At 46.5% G+C, this 17,445-nt stretch overlaps 4 protein-coding genes and 1 long non-coding RNA gene across 5 annotated transcripts in view; 2 read left to right on the plus strand and 3 right to left on the minus strand.

Annotated features, from left to right (window-relative positions):
* LOC130391004 (putative methyltransferase NSUN7) overlaps nt 1-381 on the minus strand; it is a 30,231-nt gene extending 29,850 nt beyond the window's left edge. The window contains exon 1 of the mRNA XM_056601191.1: nt 1-381. This exon is cut by the window's left edge and continues 64 nt beyond it. The gene's annotated coding sequence lies outside the window, so the exon portion shown is untranslated.
* A 1,154-nt stretch (nt 382-1,535) lies between these two features.
* LOC130390636 (uncharacterized) lies at nt 1,536-7,586 on the plus strand. The gene is made up of 5 exons (XR_008896789.1): nt 1,536-1,641; nt 5,250-5,475; nt 5,812-5,946; nt 6,170-6,275; nt 6,424-7,586. It is a non-coding gene; the product is annotated as an uncharacterized LOC130390636 (long non-coding RNA).
* LOC130390634 (neuronal acetylcholine receptor subunit alpha-9-II) lies at nt 2,967-8,417 on the minus strand. Its single transcript, XM_056600699.1, has 6 exons — nt 8,366-8,417; nt 7,183-7,328; nt 5,855-6,009; nt 5,234-5,414; nt 4,157-4,508; nt 2,967-3,754 (listed from the first exon to the last, which is right to left on the minus strand). Exons 1-6 carry the CDS (start codon nt 8,412-8,414, stop codon nt 2,967-2,969), a joined length of 1,671 nt encoding a protein of 556 aa, XP_056456674.1. The 5' UTR covers nt 8,415-8,417.
* A 1,817-nt stretch (nt 8,418-10,234) lies between these two features.
* Nucleotides 10,235-13,032, minus strand: LOC130390635 (ubiquitin-conjugating enzyme E2 K). The gene is made up of 7 exons (XM_056600700.1): nt 12,672-13,032; nt 12,049-12,142; nt 11,865-11,923; nt 11,693-11,775; nt 11,449-11,548; nt 11,135-11,263; nt 10,235-10,994 (listed from the first exon to the last, which is right to left on the minus strand). The coding sequence occupies exons 1-7, from the start codon at nt 12,732-12,734 to the stop codon at nt 10,920-10,922; spliced, it is 603 nt and encodes a 200-aa protein (XP_056456675.1). The 5' UTR covers nt 12,735-13,032; the 3' UTR covers nt 10,235-10,919.
* A 721-nt stretch (nt 13,033-13,753) lies between these two features.
* clp1 (cleavage factor polyribonucleotide kinase subunit 1) lies at nt 13,754-17,440 on the plus strand. Its single transcript, XM_056600679.1, has 6 exons — nt 13,754-13,886; nt 14,169-14,434; nt 14,561-14,668; nt 14,910-15,029; nt 15,426-15,563; nt 16,289-17,440. The coding sequence occupies exons 2-6, from the start codon at nt 14,171-14,173 to the stop codon at nt 16,973-16,975; spliced, it is 1,317 nt and encodes a 438-aa protein (XP_056456654.1). The 5' UTR covers nt 13,754-13,886; nt 14,169-14,170; the 3' UTR covers nt 16,976-17,440.
* The last annotated feature ends 5 nt before the right edge of the window (nt 17,441-17,445 follow it).

Raw genomic sequence — 17,445 nt, forward strand, 5'->3', positions numbered from 1 at the left:
AACCGAGGTTCGTTATCCATTATCCACGTTTCTCCGTTAACGATCACAGTATCACAACGTTACTCTCCCCGAGTTTTTACTCAACTTTCAATCGTAAAACATCTCTTTTAAACCCTCTCGGACCAACGGGTCGAAAAAGATCGACGCATTCAAGGATGTGGCGAACGTACCGCCTTCCTGGCTACTACATTCACCCCAGCCGCCACAAAATAATTGGTCAATAATTGACAACATTTGACTTTTTTTTGTTTTGTTGAAACCTGGTTTCGGACTCAACGCGAACTTCCTCAGGAACGCGGATCTCCTCGGCCCCAGCACGCCTTGGTCACCATGGCAACCGGGTAAATCCGCGGTCCTCCGGGCGAGTCCCTGGTCCTGTTGACACAGCGTCGAGCTGTGGTAAGTTGTTGGGTTCAGCAATGCATTCGCAACACTTGCAGCCGCGTTGACAGTGAGTTCTACCATAGAGCCAAACGCAATTGTTGTTTACTCGTTTAGGACAATAAAAAAAAAATCCTGGCAGTTACATCCATATCGTTGATCTTTATTTTTAGCCTATATGAACTGAAGCATGATTTATTTTTCATCATTATTTACGTTACAATGCGGTCTGCGATGGGGCCTGCGAATAAAGGTAACACATGTTTGTGGGTGCCTTATTTTACACACACACACACACACACACACACACACACACACACACACACACACACACACACACACACACACACACACACACACACACACACACACACACACACGCACACCATTGATACAAATGATTAATTTTCCATTCAGTGAGCTTTCGTGCTCCCTCTGTGGGGGGGCATCGTCATCCGAGAACACTCCCATGAGACGTTTCATCAGAATAAAAGTGATTAACATTCGGTGACCCTCCCCTTAAAGTACAACTTGTATCGACACCGTGCCAGCCTATCACAGCCAACGGACACACGCACACCCCCTCACTGCATGTACCTGTCTCTGGAAGTCACATTTGCACGTGGTTTACATGGTCACGTCACTGCCTCAACGTTTGTAAAGAGACGTTTTATGCTTTGCCAGCCCACTTAGGAGTCCTCTATATGAAGTCAACAGAGTGTTCTTGCTGACTGGGTCGGATCACATCCTGTGAGCTGCTCCTCATAAAACATTTAATAAAAGTTGAGGCACAATTGTCGTCATCCTGGGCCGGCTCCGCTCCATACATGTCACATATCAGCCACTCGCACGCACTCACGCACGCAGCCACACACACACACACACACACACACACACACACACACACACACACACACACACACACACACACACACACACACACACACACACACACACACACACACACGTCAGTCAGTAGCTCTGATATGACACGCTAAAGTAGATCAAGCGTTTTTTACGTGTAGGCCTATTTGTTTTTTTGCGTGTCTATCCACCTGTGCTAATGACATGCTTCCCGCGCGCTTTGTTTGCTCTGTGATTGGAGCGGCGGTGGTCGTTAATGAAGCGGAGCCGTGCAGCTGGGTGCCCTGATTGCAAGTGTTCAAATGCTGCTCGGTTCAGACAAAATGTCGACTGCATCAGAATATTGTGACTGTTTTCCAAGTGCATCAGCGGTTTGGCTGTAAAAAAAAACTCCAGGTAGGTTTAAGACTTTAAGTTAACTCAATAAATAAATAAATAAATAAAGAAAGAAATGTGCTACATATGTTGGTAATTAGCCTATATAAATATCAAATAGGGGCTACATTAAAATAGGCCATATGGCTCCGCATAATTAGACAAAGTCGTCATGATGTCCTCGACTCAATCTGTAGGTGTGCGGGCCCTCAAAAGTGGTAATAAAATCCTGCTCCATCTATTTCGACGTTCAAGGAACAAAGCCCCTCAAGGCCCTGGCATTTGTTGAACTACAATTGACAACTGAAAAAAATTATCTTCTCCTGACCTACACTTGTTCAGTGAACGGTAATACTATTTGTTGTGTAGGAAAACAATTAAGAATGAAAACTGCGCATGTGCAAGAAAGTAGTCCTGGCTGATGGGAGAGCATTGCCCTCTGCTGGTGACATCACGTTACTGTAACGGGGTCCTGGTATTTACTGTATTGCATGTCAATGGGCAATTGCTTAACCATTACCTGGTCTCGTTGGAAAAAATTAACCAGCCGTTGACTCAGCAATTTGACAGAACTTCCTCACCATTACCAGAAAGCCTAGGTGGGAGATCAAAACATTTTGTAGATAACGTTAAACCCCCTTTTAAAACGTTAACATTCCACATGACGCTTTAGGCTTCACTGTGATTTTGTTGAGAACTGGTGCATTACATCAATACCCCAGTTCATCCTTCCACTTGTACTTTATGCTCCCTCGCTCCAGGTGAGGTAGACCTACAGTAGGCTTTGGGGGTGGCGGGTCGTGCTCTATTATTTATGACCCGTGTTGGCTTACAGCCCTGCCACGTCCGTCTCGCTACAGTAGCATGGCTCATCTGTTAGCTGCTAACCACATGTAGTCTGGACAGGAAGATTATTAGTCGGTGTTTTGACATGTTTTATACTAAAAAACATTATCCTTATTGGTTGAGCTGTAAAAGTATGTAAACACCAGTTGAAATACATTAAGACGTAGTTGAATGAATGGTGGATGTGCATTGTGCATAAAAGTTAAGAGTTACAATGTGTGCGAAACAAAACTATTAATCAATAGTTTTTGTAGCTTATTAACAACGACATTATTAGGAGGAACATATGACTATAACATATCAAGTTTAAGCTGCCCTACTGAATCTGTTGGCGAAATAAAAGACCCAGATAAGTAACGACAACAATATCGATGCGTAAACCCCACAAGGGGAATGACATCATCCTTTGTAAGCGCTCCAAGTCAGCGTCCCTCGTTGAGACCGACGCAAGCCAGCTGGGCTGATTGCGGGGGAAATCGATCGCTTGCTGCGTGGTCGGGTCACGGCGCCCTGCCCATAATGAGGATGCTCATGAGGAAGACCATGGCGAAGAAGATCCACATGAAGAAGCGGTCCATGACCTTGGCCACCTTCTTCCACTCGGCCCCCTTAGCGCACGTGGCCCGCTGCTCGCGGAAGCAGTTGGCGATGTACTCCACGTTGCGCACCAGTTTGGGCTCCACCCCCGGGATGCCGTCGCCATGACTACAGAACACGCAGGGGCCAAAGATCACGGCGGGGCCCAGGAGCAGGGAAGGGAGGGGCTTCTGGTCCTCGGGGCAGCAGGGGGGCTTCTGGTCCTCGGGGCAGCAGGGGGGCTTCTGGTCCTCGGGGCAACAGGGGGGCTTCTGCTCGTCCGCGCAGCAGAGCTTGCGGTCGGGGTCCTCGTAGCAGGACAGGGGGTCCCTCTCCTCCCGGGGGATGTGGTGCTGGGGCTTCCCCCGGGGGAGGTGTTGGGCCCTTGGCGTCTGGGGTCTGGGGTGCCGGGAGTGATTGGGCTCCTTGTGACCCCCGTGGCCGGCCCCGGCCTTACGGCCCGCCCGGTCGGGGTCGGGGCCCGGGCTGTGATCGTCGAGCTGGAGGTGGGAGGAGGAGGAGGTGGGCGAGGAGGTGCAGTTCTCGCCGACCTCATAGACGAAGAAGATCTTGGACATGTAGCCGATGATGAGGACTTTGGCCCACTGTGGGACGGGCTTGGCCTCAGCGCTGCAGAAGTGGATGTTCATGATGAAGATGCTGAGCGCCGTGGACGCGGTGATCATGGTCATGGTGGCGATGTAGTACTTTCCTGGTGGGCACAGGGAGAATATGGACACAGCGGTGGAACATGTACTGTATACTGAACGGATTCTGGGCAGTAATCCAAAACCTTTGAAATGATTCCTCATTATCGCATCTTAGAATATTTGAAGAATGCTTGAATGCTAAGAATGTGTTTATCTCTTGACAGTTTTTATGAAATCTTTCTTGGTATCAAATCTTTTGTATCTGTGACATTTTTTATACAAGTTCCTTTCGTCTGGTGGAGTCTGTGCACAAAGGTTAGACAGCACCAAACACACCTTGACACCAACTGAAAGCCATAGGACTAAGATTACTGATTTTTCAACATTCTTTGAAAACTCTCAGCTAAGGAAATGACTGCACAGACAGACAGACAGACAGACAGACAGACAGACAATCCTCGTACCAATGAGCGGCACGCTCTCCGAAGGCGGCATGCTCTCGGCCACCATGAGCTGGAAGACGGTGAGCGCCAGCAGCACGGTGACGCCCAGGGACACCTTCTCCCCGGAGTCGGCGGGCAGGTAGAAGCCCAGCGGCGCCAGGAAGGAGATGAGGAAGCAGGGCAGCAGCAGGTTGAAGATGTAGAAGGAGGAGCGTCTCTGCAGCAGCACGGTGTAGGTGATGTCCGGGTAGGGGTCGGAGCAGCAGCCGTACATGATGACGTTCTTGTGGGCCGGCATGCCGTGGCACTCCCACTCCACGTTCTCCACGAAGTCCGACAGGTCGCCGCCGTCCATCGCCATGGCGATGTCCACCTGTCGCCCCAGGGGGTCAGAGGGAGTGTGTGTGGGGGCCGGGGTGGTCTATTGTTAGGTTTGAAACCTTAGACCCCCCCCCTCCCCTAAAGTGTAACGTCAGACCCAAAAGCCTGTGAAACACCCCTGCTTAACGACCGTCAGACATGACACGTCACAGACATGGGAAGAACTTGCCAATTGCTAGCAGATATCATCTGCGTGGGGAATCAAACCCACGTCATCAGAGAAGCAAGGCAGCAGGTTGGCCCACGGTGCTAGACCATGACACAGGTGAAAATGTTGTACACCGTTAAATAGTAATGACCCGTGGGATTCTTATCTCTCCACAATGATGATGTCTGCATCACACGCTCCTTAACACTACACGACCCGCTTGGCTCTACATATTATTCCCCGTTCGTCAAGGCAGAGCGGTTCAAGCTTGTTATATCCGGTATAGTCGGGCAGTAAAGAATTAAGATGAACCATTACTTTTAGCCACTTTCAGCCCAAGCAACTGTGACTATACTTTTTCCTACATGTCATTAATAAGACGTTTATGAGGCATCTCGCTCAAGGGTGTCTACAGTACAGTCAGCCTGTGGAGGTTGGGTATCAAACCCTCAACCTGTGGCTGGGAGTCACACACCCTAACCCCATACCCTTCCTGTCCCCAAACACAGAAGAAGAAACTAACCTCCCAGGGATATGAGTTTAGACCTGGTTCTGGTCGTGGTTCTGACCTGGTTCCCGTTGTAGGTCCAGGACCCGAAAGTGAGGTTGCACTCCTGGCTGTCGAAGGGGAAGTAGGAGACGTCCACCACGCAGGAGCTCTTGGTGATGGCCGGGGCATCCCAGGTGATCTCTCCATTGTAGCGCAGCACCACGTTGGTGTCCATCGGGCCCGAGAAGTCGTCGTCAGCCCTGGAGGAGAGAGGGACGCCATCACACTATGAGGACACTCGCTACTGAGGGTAACGCTGAGGTATCAAAAACCACGCTAACATTTAGGAATCACTTCCACTACACCCCACAAGAAACGCTTAGTAGCTTAGTAGGGAAGCAGGGAAACGGGAGTAATTATTATTTAAGAGCACAATATTGTACACTAAACTTGGAATTAAACTGGGAAGCTTAGGCAGAGTCTAATTAAAATAAGTTGTTAAAAGCATCAAGCGGCAAGACACATGCCATTAGTGTATGAAAATGATTAAGGCAATAATAGTAGTGGTATCAAAGTTGTGGAGAACTTGTAGTTATACACAAACAGCCAGGTTGTGTGTGTTTACATGAGTGTGTGTATTTGGACTACTTGTTATAGAGGACCAGGTCTGGCCTCCACACTGGGGATGCGGACCACCTACTTGTTATAGAGGACCAGGTCTGGCCTCCACACCAGACTGCTGGGGATGCGGATCACCTCCAGGCCGTCGTAGTCCTCCTTGTTCCACTTGAGGTAGGCATCGTTCCAGGTCAGCCTGATCCACAGGTAGGCGATGAGCACCTGGTTCCTCTCGTCCTGAAGAAGAGAGGAAAAGCAATAGGACGAACACCTCTCCTGCTCCCTCTCCTAGAGCCCCTTCAGTGCCTCTCTCTCTCAGCTAGATGTCCTTATTCATCGTTACTCTATTTCACACAAGCCTGTCTAAAGTCTATTCCTCTGATCTTCTGAAATACAGATGGATCCAAAAGGAGGCACAGCAGGGGTACAGCAGCTGCAGCAGCCCGAAAAATAAGCTTGACTCCACCCAGGTACTGAACCAAGGAGAGAGTAACCCCATTAAGGTAACCACGCATGCAGGCACACGCGCACGCAAACATACAAACCACACACTCATAAAACAAAACCTTTTTTGACTCGCATACATTACGTTATAGTCACAACTACAACAAAGTACTACAAAAGTGCCGCTTTTCACATGGGAATCCACAGACAGTAGCAGTGATGAACGGGTCCAGACGCACCTCCCAACCTGAACAGCAACAAGAGCTGTCTATGTAACCGTAGGCTGATGAAATGGGTGGATTCACGTACAGTAGCGCGACATAAGCCCTGTGAGTGATCACTGTAATGTAGTCCTCCCATCTCGATTGATCACTTGTTTGATTAAATGTGTTGTTGGCTATAAAACCTTTGGCCTGGCTGCTGGTGGCCCATGCAGCCTGTTGATGTTGATGTTATCAGATTATCAAAATCGATAATGACTCGAGTCGGGTCATGTTTGGTATGATCATTTGCAATGTTTTATTTATAATTTTTTTGAAATTACATTTTTGTCAAAAGAAAATGTGTCATAATGTGACACATTTAGATATACTCTTACATACAATTACAATATGAGGATATACCATGATCGTCATACAATGCCACTGACAAGCAGTCATCTAATTGCTCAGTTATCGTTGGTTTAGTTATACTAAGTCAACCATTTAGATTACTCACGGGCACTCTGTCAGATTCCCAAGACAGATAATGATGAAAGGAATAAAACATAGCAGAGATGTGATTAGATCCTTGAGTATTTATTGGACTAATATAAATCGTAGGCATTAACTCTGGTGGATGGAAGGTTAAATCGGGCGTTGGGGACAGAATCACGACACCGTGTCTGCTCGGGAGGTCATGAAGCTGCCGAGATACAAGGTTAACGTCTCCCCTCTGGAGGCGTCCGAGTGGGACCGTGACACGCACCATGTCTTTGATCTGAGAGAGGGTGATCTGCAGGGTCACGTTGAGGGCCTTGTCCGTGTCCTCCACGGGCCGCAGAGCGTTGGAGTAGTCCTCCATCAAGTCTCCCAGAAGCTTCTGGGCGTAGCGTCCCTGGGCAGAATCGGCCACTGGAGAATACAGAGCTGGTGATACGCAATCTCCTGTGATATTGAACCCCGTGTTTTGAGATGTGATTTGTTGGAGGATATTCCTGCCTTCGTCTTTTATTTATTTCTGTAATATTAAGGTTTTTATGGCAACGGTTTGTGAGTTTTTCCTTCGTTGAGTGTAGCGCTAGGGGAATATCATATGCCACAGTACCGTATAATGTATCGTATCAGACCATCAGTGCCTGAGCATGCACACTATTCAGGCATGAAAACATGTGGGAGCATTTTCTTTTTACGAAAGGTATCACCTTTCTAATGTGTTTTAGGTTTTTTGAACAATCGCAGAACTCACCCTTTTTATTCTCACACTTCTTTATTCTTAGAAACTGTAGTAAGACTCAGCTTTCAGACAATTAAATATCTCCTTTATTTCATTGCTCCAAACGTAACAATTATTATCCAATGAATTCTGCTCAATTTAATCATGAGATCTTTCCCCATGCAAAGATTAAGGAGGTTGTCATAAAAAGATGAGGATTCCGGAAGACATTTCATAATGGGTTCTGCAATCACACAATTCACACACTTGTAATCAACAAAACGTATGATTTATTTCATTATATATAATGTTAATATTCAGGAAAGAAACTCTACTGATATGGACTTTGACATCCTCAGATTGAGATTTTTTATTTTCTTACCCAATTATTTTATCTCCCCTGAATCTCTCTTTATCTAGCATCTGGGGGGGGGGGGCGGGGTTACAGAAGGCTCCCAGGTAACAGAAGGTACAATTAAAAGCCTTTGTCAACAGTAATGCATCATCTTTTTAGGGATGATCTTTCAGATTTTTTTTGAATTGGAAAATATGGCCTTTATATTCATTCTTTGCTGATTGAAATGGGAAGACTCTGGCTGTGCGTGTTCAAGCATAAATCAATCTTACAGAGCCCATGCCCATTACTGAAGAGTGTAAAGCAGTTTAAAATAATGCAATGCACGGGACAATGGGATTAACTCGTTCCAATACTTTTCCATATGCACGGCTGACTCACCTTCCAGAAGCATCATCAGCAAAAGGATCACAGGGACCATCTTGTGCATTTTATTAAGTCACTCCAAACGAGGAAGCAAAGAGGCCAATTCAAACCAAATTCAGTTCCTTTACCGGAGCGGCTCTGATCCGCATGACTCCGTTCAACCCCAATTGATCCCTCTGAATCGAAACGCTGATAAAACAGACACTATTTCCGATAGTCCCATCTCGCGCCCGTGGCCACTAACCGCTTGGCAAGGGAGACGGCGTGACTGCCGGGCGGGGGAACTGTACCCCGGCTATCACGTAGCACTAACAGACTGAGGGAAACCAGACGCCCTTGAATCATCGCCTCACCACACATCCAGCTATTCACCTGTCAGTCAAGTGCTGGCCAGGTGGGCCCACGGGGGCCGGGCGTCGGCCTGGCGACGGACCACAGCAACCGGCTGCAGACCCCTGCGACGTTATTAGGGTTGGTCCAAACAGTGTTCAGATGTGCAGCCCCTGAACTGGGCTCTTTTTCCTTTTAAGCGTTTTTTTGCATTTCCTAAAAGATGAGTGTTAAGTTATTTTGTTATTTAATACCTATGTCAAATTACATGTGTAGTAAGCTGAAAGAGACATGCATGTATGTGGGGAATTGGTAGTTTCTTAATAGTATTGTGATTTCATCAAAATAGCCGTCAATCGACATTGAGGGTTCTTTGAGCATTACCACCGTGCATTCAGCCGTGCGCCGACGGCCTGAGGACTGGAAGCGCGTAATTGTAAGAGACGTCGTTGACCTGCGTGAATTGAAGTGGTACAAAACGTGAGTCGTCACTGTTATACATTAGGGGAAACCTGAGCCGCCACAGCTTGATCGCCGGTGCTGCCGGACATGTAAAGGGAGGATAATCTATGGACGGCTACACGAGCCCACACAGGCACTCTTTCTGATCTGTTGTTTAAACAACAGGGGAACAGCCACATCGCTCCTGTCAGGTCAAACACTGCGCCACGGTCGTGAGTGTGTAGAGCAAGGACCACCCCTGTGTAGAGATGCAGCTCTTGGAAAAAGGTTGTGTTGGACCCAGCATGCTCCCTCAAGCTACCATCTGTCGGCATGCCTTGCGTGTTCATGGACGTCACGTACTGCCTCAGCAGCACATCGACATAATGCAAATATCTAATGTTTACAAGACTCCCGTCTAGTTAAAGGGGACATATTTTACCACCAGGTTTGAGTGTGATCAGCCTTACAAGCCGTTTTGAAAATCTGCCCCATATGACATCACTAGTGGGCGTGTCCATCTAGATCTGTGTTGGATAGATGAGCAACGTTTACTTCAGTCCACTGGGTAGGCTGTTAGACTGCTCTATCCAGCACAGATCTAGGTGGACACGCCCACTAGTGATGTCATATGGGGCAGATTTTCGAAACGGCTTGTAAGGCTAATCACTCACACCTGGTGGTATAATATGTCCCCTTTAAAAGCGGGAAGGCACGTCAATCAATCTCAACCAGGTGACAATCTATATTTTGTAATATGTATTATGCAAGCAAACTGATGTTTGTGTGTAGCACGGGGCATTTTTCATCTTAAGTGGATTGCTTGTTCTACCGTCAGATTTACTTTCATAATCAGTTTGTTCTATTCGGCTTTCCCCTCACCTTTTTCACTTAAAAACAAGCACACAAAAGTAGATGCATATTCAAACAAGTACACAACTATACAAGACTACACCCCGTTCCTGTGGAGGTAGAATAATAAAATCATATGGTTGTAACCTTAAATGTGTAAATATATTTATTCGTCTGATTCATCTGCTGTCAAATGTTCAAGGTTACCACTAAATATTTTCCTGGATGTGGAGAAAGCCAACGCAAATGAGAACTCAAGAATTAATTTACACAGACTTATCTTTATTTACAGATTACTTATTTTGACATTTTTTCCTTTTTCTCTGTTGTAATTTAGCAGAAGCAATATTGTTTTGCTCTTCATTACCCTCCAGACTTTAGTTGCTCTATTGGTGAACAGTGGCTTTTATTTTTGTCTTTATTTGTTTAAGTTTAAAAAAGAATATTCAATTTGGAAGGCCAGAGGATTTCTTAAAAAAAGAAAATGTGTTTCTGGGTTTAAAGGTAGGTTAGCCTTTGAAGGGATTTTACATTGGGTTGATAATGAAAGTGGCCAATGTTGTGGTTGTAAATCCTCAGTGATAAAAAAAGAACTCCAATGACAAACCAAAACCAGGTCCAAACAGCCTGTTAAAATGACTTGGCTTCTTCCTTCAAAGTTTACTTAACAGTGTAAATGACTGCAAAGGTGGGATTGTACCACCGCAAGTCATGACCTTGACAACAATTGGAAGAAAACTGAAAATGACACTAAAGAGGGAAAAGGGTGTGTGTTTGTGTGTGTGTCCCTACGAGATGGATCATGTGGAGAGTTGAAAGGCCCTCATGAATCAGCGGACCAGGGGGAAGCAAAACCCAACCCTTGGGACAGGGGCGGCCGTGGAGGGGACTTGGCGTGTGTTAGCCGGAGGGTGTGAGTCGGTTGGGGCAAAAGTAGGTGCTAGGTTCAGTTGCTGAGCAGTAACTCTGTCGCCGTCTCCACGTCCCAGGATTTTGACGACAAAGCCACTATAACTGCATTCTGGAAAATAAACAATAATTTATTTCCCATACACAACAAATGATAAAATGCAGTATCCACACACATTCAGCGGTCATCAAGCATTCATTCACAACGGTTGAATGACCAAAGTGTGATCATAAGCTTGCATGTATGCATACTTTTTCAAAGCCCATGGCGCAGAGCTTGTCTATTTTGCGTGTGTATTCTGGGCTGGAGACAGGGGCGCCGGCGTAGACATGAGACCAGAGTCTTGCCGTCTGTTTGAACATCTCCGGGTTAAGCTTGTACTGGAACAGGAACCAATGAGAATTAGGATGGTGCTATCGTTAGAAGGACACCACGTTGATCATAACATAAATGAACCCTCTCTGGGCTCTTCTATATCATGCATGTGAATATGAATGCATGAATATGAATGTGATTTTTTCAAAACATGGCAAACCCTAAAATCCCAGTCCCAGACATGACCTACCTGATTGGCTACAACAGCATCTTGTGGGTCGTCTGGTTCCGCAGCTGCCAATAAAGCTTGTAGTGATAGGAGGACCGTCCTCAGTGTCATGGCCGCTGCCCTGTTGTGTATTGCATGCCATGGTCAAAGGTCAGGTTCATGACAGACTCGGTTGTTGGTGTGTAAAAACAACAACACAGGAATGGTTCCTAATGACAGCTTAAAACAGAACTTAAAATTGCCAAGAAAATCCAGCACAACTCACCACTGGTCTTTGAGGATGTCCAGACATATCGCCCCGGTGACGGAGCTTATGTTGGGATGCCAGATCTTTGTGATGAAGCGCACCTTCGGGAGGCAGGATCACAGACAGTTGAGAATTGCCCACCGTCATGTCCTAAATAATACTTGTTGATGACTTTCTCTACGACACCTACCTTAGGTGGATTGAATGGATACGTCTCTGGGATTTTGATTTCTAGTTGATATCTACCCCCTGTAAGAAATAGAGCCGTAAGAAAGAGACGAGTACAACATGCAGTTATAAGGATAACACAACACTCTTTTGAAACGTCTACTCGTTTAATTTAGTGGCCATTTGACCTTATAATTAATATTTACCTTCATATGGTGTGTCTGGTGGACCGGCTATTTCCCCTTTTAATTCTGTGAAGTTTTCATCCACTAGATCCACCTTTATCTGGTTTTTGCTCGTCTGCAAAGGAAAACGTAAAAAAAAAAAACATAGCAAGCCCAAAGCTTTGACTGTTACTTGCTTTCAAACGTATACCTGCAATAACTGCATTAATTGACATCTTAGCCGTTTTAGCCAACACTGGCTTGAAGTTACCATAAGGTGCACGACGTCTTTGCCAGGTTAGCCTGTACAGACACAAAGTAATGCACCGGGAAGAACGTGCAGTGAAAGAGAAGCATGGCATCTTCCTCGTTGTTTACTCATAATGAACATACCTATGCAGCTAGTCACGCCAAGCTAACCTAACAACATGACTAACCTAACAACACGAAACGTATCTAGTTTTTACACGGCCAATTAATAAAGGGTTCAAACCGACCCTTCACCCACACGGTTATGGATGAGCAACAACAACTAGCTATACTGCAGGGTAGACCCAAGCTAGCATCTGGTAGCCTAGCGTCGCTGGTTTCGATGACAGCCACACCAGCGACGCTTCACTGGTTCAAGCCACACGGTCGACCAGTACCACTAAAGGGGGGCTCACCTCTTCGCTCTTCAGAACCTCCTTGAATTCACGTTTTATCCTTTGGACAGCGATGTTGGCCATGATTCCCCCCCGTCTCTCGGTCCGGTTCGGGCCTCGCTCCTCCGTCAGCTGCTGCTCTGGGTACTTTCGCTTCGCCCCGTTCTGTCACTTCTTGGATGTACCAGCAAACAATACACACAACGATCAGGCTGTGTTGTGTGAATCCCGGCAGGTGCGACAAGCTGTTCGCTAAAATGATACGTTAAAATACCCGACTGAACATGAACCGTGTTCCTATAAATGGTCGTCAAATACACAGGGGTTGTGGCGGTGCTAAAAACATTTTAATACTGACTGCATGACGCGTACAGGGGAGAAGGGTCACGTGATCGGGTTTTCCGTCCAGGGCACATGGGCGGTACCGGACAGACACACATTATTCATAATAATACAATGAGATAGAATTATAATTTACAATTGTTTATATTCTTAAAGGTACAAAACATTTTTCTGTCATTTAAGCATCTAACAGAGGTTGTCCCCCGGTAATAGCGTTATAAACAGGTTGTGGATAAACTACAAAAAGCCTACTGATTAATTAGAAGTAATTAGGCTTGCTCAAACAATGTATAAAAAAGGTTGTAAAGAATGCAATTTTGCAACGGCCAGCAGCTGGTGGCAGGAGAATAATAATTATTCGAGCACATATTTACGGCTTAAAAAGGCAGGCAATGACGTAATATAATTAAACCAATACTTCATATCTGTAAAGTCTCTCAATGTTATTTCAATAATATTGACGACGCATCGTATTAAACGGAACGTGCAATTTCACCTTTCACCCTGCTCTACTGGGTTCAGACCGGTTGACCAGCATTGTTGTTGTTGTTGTTGTTGTTGTTTTTGTTGTTGTTGTTGTTGTTGTTGTTGTTGTTGATAATTATGTGGTCAATGTTGTTGTTGTAGTTGGCAGAGATGGTGGTGGTCGAATTGTGTTGGGTTAGGTTTTCTTTCTAAAAGCTCATTCTGACGCCATCGTTTGCCTAGTGAATGGTTTGTCGCTAGACCATATATGTTAATAGGTCGACATCTAGTGGTACACCGCTGAACTTCTGCATCATTCATTTGTACCTTGTCATGACCTCATCTTAACGCGACTGACTATGTACAGACAGCACATTTGCTAACTGGAAAGTTGAGACTCTTTTCATCTAAAAGCCTCCAGATTTAATTGTAGGTAATTCACACAACGAGTTCAAAGTTATTTCAGCAACATTTCAATTTGGTAGTGTTTCGTATCTTGTTATTGTTATACTAGTTATGGTGGAAATAGAAAAATGAAGACTAACTGTTGTTTTTTGGTCTTTAAGCCATCTGTATTTACATTTCTCTTCGAGTCTTCTCCCTGCCTTCTATTAATACGTATATGTCAAATGCATCGAATCATCGTTGTAGAGGGGTTCTTTGGGCTGCATATACCGGCTGGTTGATTGAATCCTGCCCGTCTCTCAATAGCCATGGCCACAGAGGTTGCGGAGAAGACTGGGGAAGATGTCCCGGTACCTGGCGCCGGAGGGACCCGTTTCGACCTGGAGAAGGAGACGGAGCTCCGCTTCGAGGTGGAGGCAGGGGAACGCGTACAGCTGGAGCTGCTCACCGGCCTGGCAGAGGTCTTCGGTTCAGAGCTCAACCGAAACAAGAAATACACCTTCGGCCCAGGCTCTAAAATCGCAGTATTTACCTGGCAGGGCTGCGGCGTTTGTCTCTATGGCAAAACAGAGGTGAAAATATACACATATTTATTATTATTATTTATTCATTTAATAAACCTGTATGCGGTGTGCTAATGCAGGAGAAACCAATCCACACTTGATTTGGATTCATTCCAAGTTCCCTATGTTCCCCAGGTGGCATACGTGTCCAAGGACACACCCATGCTGCTGTACCTCAACACACATGCAGCCTTGGAGCAGATGAGGAGGCTAGCCGAGCGGGACAACGAGAGGGGGCCGAGGGTGTGTGTCCTCACAGCATTCAGTTTGTTTGCATGCACCCTTAGTCAATACATTTTGAGTTTGGATTGACCTAACCATGTTTCATAGCCACTTTTATGTTTTATATAAAAGAGTAAGGAGAGTGCCCAAGAGTAACTTGGGCAAAAGAGTATTCAACCTTCCTATGCATTTAACCCTGGTCTGATTATGCTGCCTATGATTGTGTTGTGTATTAAATGATGTCTGTGTCTCCATCCCTCAGGTCATGGTGGTGGGGCCCACAGATGTTGGCAAGTCGACGGTCTGTCGTCTCCTGTTGAGCTATGCGGTCCGGCTGGGCAGAAGACCCACACTGGTGGAGCTGGATGTGGGACAGAGTGGGGTAAGAAAGAAGCATTGGCATTGCATGATGATATCCTGTTGGAGAACCTTTTGTGCTGAAAAGGGATCTAGGGTAGCCTATCATGTTTGTTGAGCAGTATAATTAGATATAATAATAAGTGTGACTCAAAGTCAAACTGGAAGTCATTCTCTCTATAATCTTCTCATACCGTCTCTAATTGCATTAGTAAAATACAGTAAAAATAAAAAAGCATTCATATACATTGCAATGTGGCTGTAATATACATTTTTAAGTGCCGAATGGCCATGCCAAGAAGAGAACCTTTTAGTTTAGTTTATATTCACTCAAGCATTCTAAAAACCTGCCAGCAGCATGAACAGGCCTCTTACCTGGAGGTGAGTTTTAAAACAGTTTGTCTCCCCCGGTGTGGCCCAGGTGTCCGTCCCCGGGACAATGTCGGCCCTCTGCATCGAGCGTCCTGCCGACGTGGAGGAGGGCTTCTCTGTCCAGGCCCCTCTGGTGTTCCACTTTGGCTCCACCTCCCCTGGGACCAACATCAAGCTGTACAACAAGGTGGGCATCGAGCCCGGGATCTGGGCCCGGATGGTGTATACAAGCTTTTATTGGCTCTTTATTTTTTCCACTTATAAGTGTAAGGTCCCGATGTAATCCAACACATTCCCAATTGGTGTGTTCGCAAAGAAAATACAGCAGGTTTATGACCAAAGACGGGCTGTTGGCTTTTATTTGTGCCAGGTGCTCCGCAATCTAGTCCAACTCTTCACACAACCGCTCTGTACTCATCCCCCCCCAATACAACACTGTCTGCTATTGGTCAACAAAAGCGCATGGATGATTTGCATTGGTTTCCTTTGGGCTGGTCCATTGCACAGTGACTTTCGACAATGAGTATATTGGACCCTGTTGAAATCACTGTGTTTGGCAGCCATAGTGGTTACGCAGCCTTACGCCAAGCTAAATTTAGCAATAAATAAGCATTTATCGCCTTTAATGTGGCAGTATACAACCAAATACCCCCATAATGTATTGTCATTGATCCATCGAGGACACACTTGTATTGCGGCCAGCTCAGTGAGATAGTAAACCCTTTTAATTGGTAGTGCACTGCTTGTAAAATGACCCCTGCTGCGATGACAATCAGATATATATAAGACTTGGTTTTGGTTGCAAATCTGGCGTGTTACAAGTCGGATGTCCCCATCCTCCAACAAGTAAACCTGTGTTTCCGAAGTCAAATTTTGATACCGATGTGCGTTTCTCTCGGCGTGTTTGCGTAGCTGACGTCGTCCCTGGCTGAGGTGTTCTCCCAGCGCTGCGAGGTGAACCGGAAGGCCAGCGTGGGCGGCTGCATCATCAACACGTGCGGCTGGGTGAAGGGCTCGGGCTACCAGGCGCTGGTCCACTGCGCCTCGGCCTTCGAGGTGGACGTGGTGCTGGTGCTGGACCAGGAGAGGCTGTACAACGAGCTGAAGCGCGACCTGCCCCACTTTGTGCGCGTGGTCCTGCTGCCCAAGTCGGGTGGCGTAGTGGAGCGCTCCAAGGAGTGCCGGCGGGAGACGCGCGACGAGAAGATCCGCGAGTACTTCTACGGCTTCCGCGGCGTCTCCTTCTACCCGCACGCCTTCGACGTGCGCTTCTCCGACGTGCGCATCTACAAGATCGGCGCGCCGTCCATCCCCGACTCGTGCCTGCCGCTGGGCATGTCCCAGGACGACACGCAGCTGAAGCTGGTGCCGGTGACGCCGGGACGCGACCTCACGCACCACGTGCTGAGCGTGAGCTGCGCCGAGGACGGCGAGGAGGGGAGCCGGCGCGGCGTGGTGGAGAGCCCCGTGTGCGGCTTCATCGTGGTGACGGCGGTGGACACGCAGGCGCAGGTGATGACGGTGCTGTCGCCCGCGCCCCGGCCGCTGCCCCGACACACGCTGCTCATCATGGACATCCGCTTCATCGACCTGAAGTAGAGACACGGGGATACGGGGGTGATGGGGATAGGGAATGTATCGGTATGCTTTTTTAGTAAAACACAATGTACAGGTTTGTTTCTTAAACTGGTGCTTGTTTTATTAGTCTGACTTGTTAGTTCATCGATTCATTTTTTTTATAAAAGGTTGTGAATGCGTCATGTGTGTATTTCTGCTCAAGATTGTTTTGTCCAGTTAGAGATATCCTGTACAAGCCCGTACATTTCTAAAACGAGGAAAGATTGAGATTGATTTTTGCTATAATTCTCCTTTTTATCAGTCAGGCCCCACAATTGTGTAAAATAAATGACAGCTGTTTCCAACAGGGTTCCAGCCAAGGAATTTCAAGTATTAAAAAGTCTTAAATATAATTTGCTCAGGTCTTATATATTTTGGCGGCTGTCGGGAGAGTTAAATAAATAAACGTTTATGTATTTTATAAATATATTTCTTTATAATTATTTTCGAGG

Source organism: Gadus chalcogrammus, chromosome 10, assembly GCF_026213295.1.
Source record: "Gadus chalcogrammus isolate NIFS_2021 chromosome 10, NIFS_Gcha_1.0, whole genome shotgun sequence".
NCBI classification, from domain to species: Eukaryota; Metazoa; Chordata; class Actinopteri; order Gadiformes; family Gadidae; genus Gadus; species Gadus chalcogrammus.

Bases quoted from the DNA above. Each gene is read 5' to 3' on its own strand.
- LOC130390634 (XM_056600699.1), bottom strand. From the start codon at position 8,414: ATGCACAAGATGGTCCCTGTGATCCTTTTGCTGATGATGCTTCTGGAA. The intron at 6,010-7,182 runs GTGCGTGTCACG...TCTCTTCTTCAG, and splicing joins TCTCTCAGATCAAAGACATG to GACGAGAGGAACCAGGTGCT. The intron at 3,755-4,156 runs GTACGAGGATTG...TGTGCCCACCAG, and splicing joins GGAGAGCGTGCCGCTCATTG to GAAAGTACTACATCGCCACC.
- LOC130390635 (XM_056600700.1), bottom strand. From the start codon at position 12,734: ATGGCCAACATCGCTGTCCAAAGGATAAAACGTGAATTCAAGGAGGTT. The intron at 12,143-12,671 runs GTGAGCCCCCCT...TTTCCTTTGCAG, and splicing joins AGGTTCTGAAGAGCGAAGAG to ACGAGCAAAAACCAGATAAA. The intron at 11,924-12,048 runs GTAAATATTAAT...TATTTCTTACAG, and splicing joins ACCAGACACACCATATGAAG to GGGGTAGATATCAACTAGAA.
- clp1 (XM_056600679.1), top strand. From the start codon at position 14,171: ATGGCCACAGAGGTTGCGGAGAAGACTGGGGAAGATGTCCCGGTACCT. The intron at 14,669-14,909 runs GTGTGTGTCCTC...TCCATCCCTCAG, and splicing joins ACAACGAGAGGGGGCCGAGG to GTCATGGTGGTGGGGCCCAC. The intron at 15,564-16,288 runs GTGGGCATCGAG...GTGTTTGCGTAG, and splicing joins ACATCAAGCTGTACAACAAG to CTGACGTCGTCCCTGGCTGA.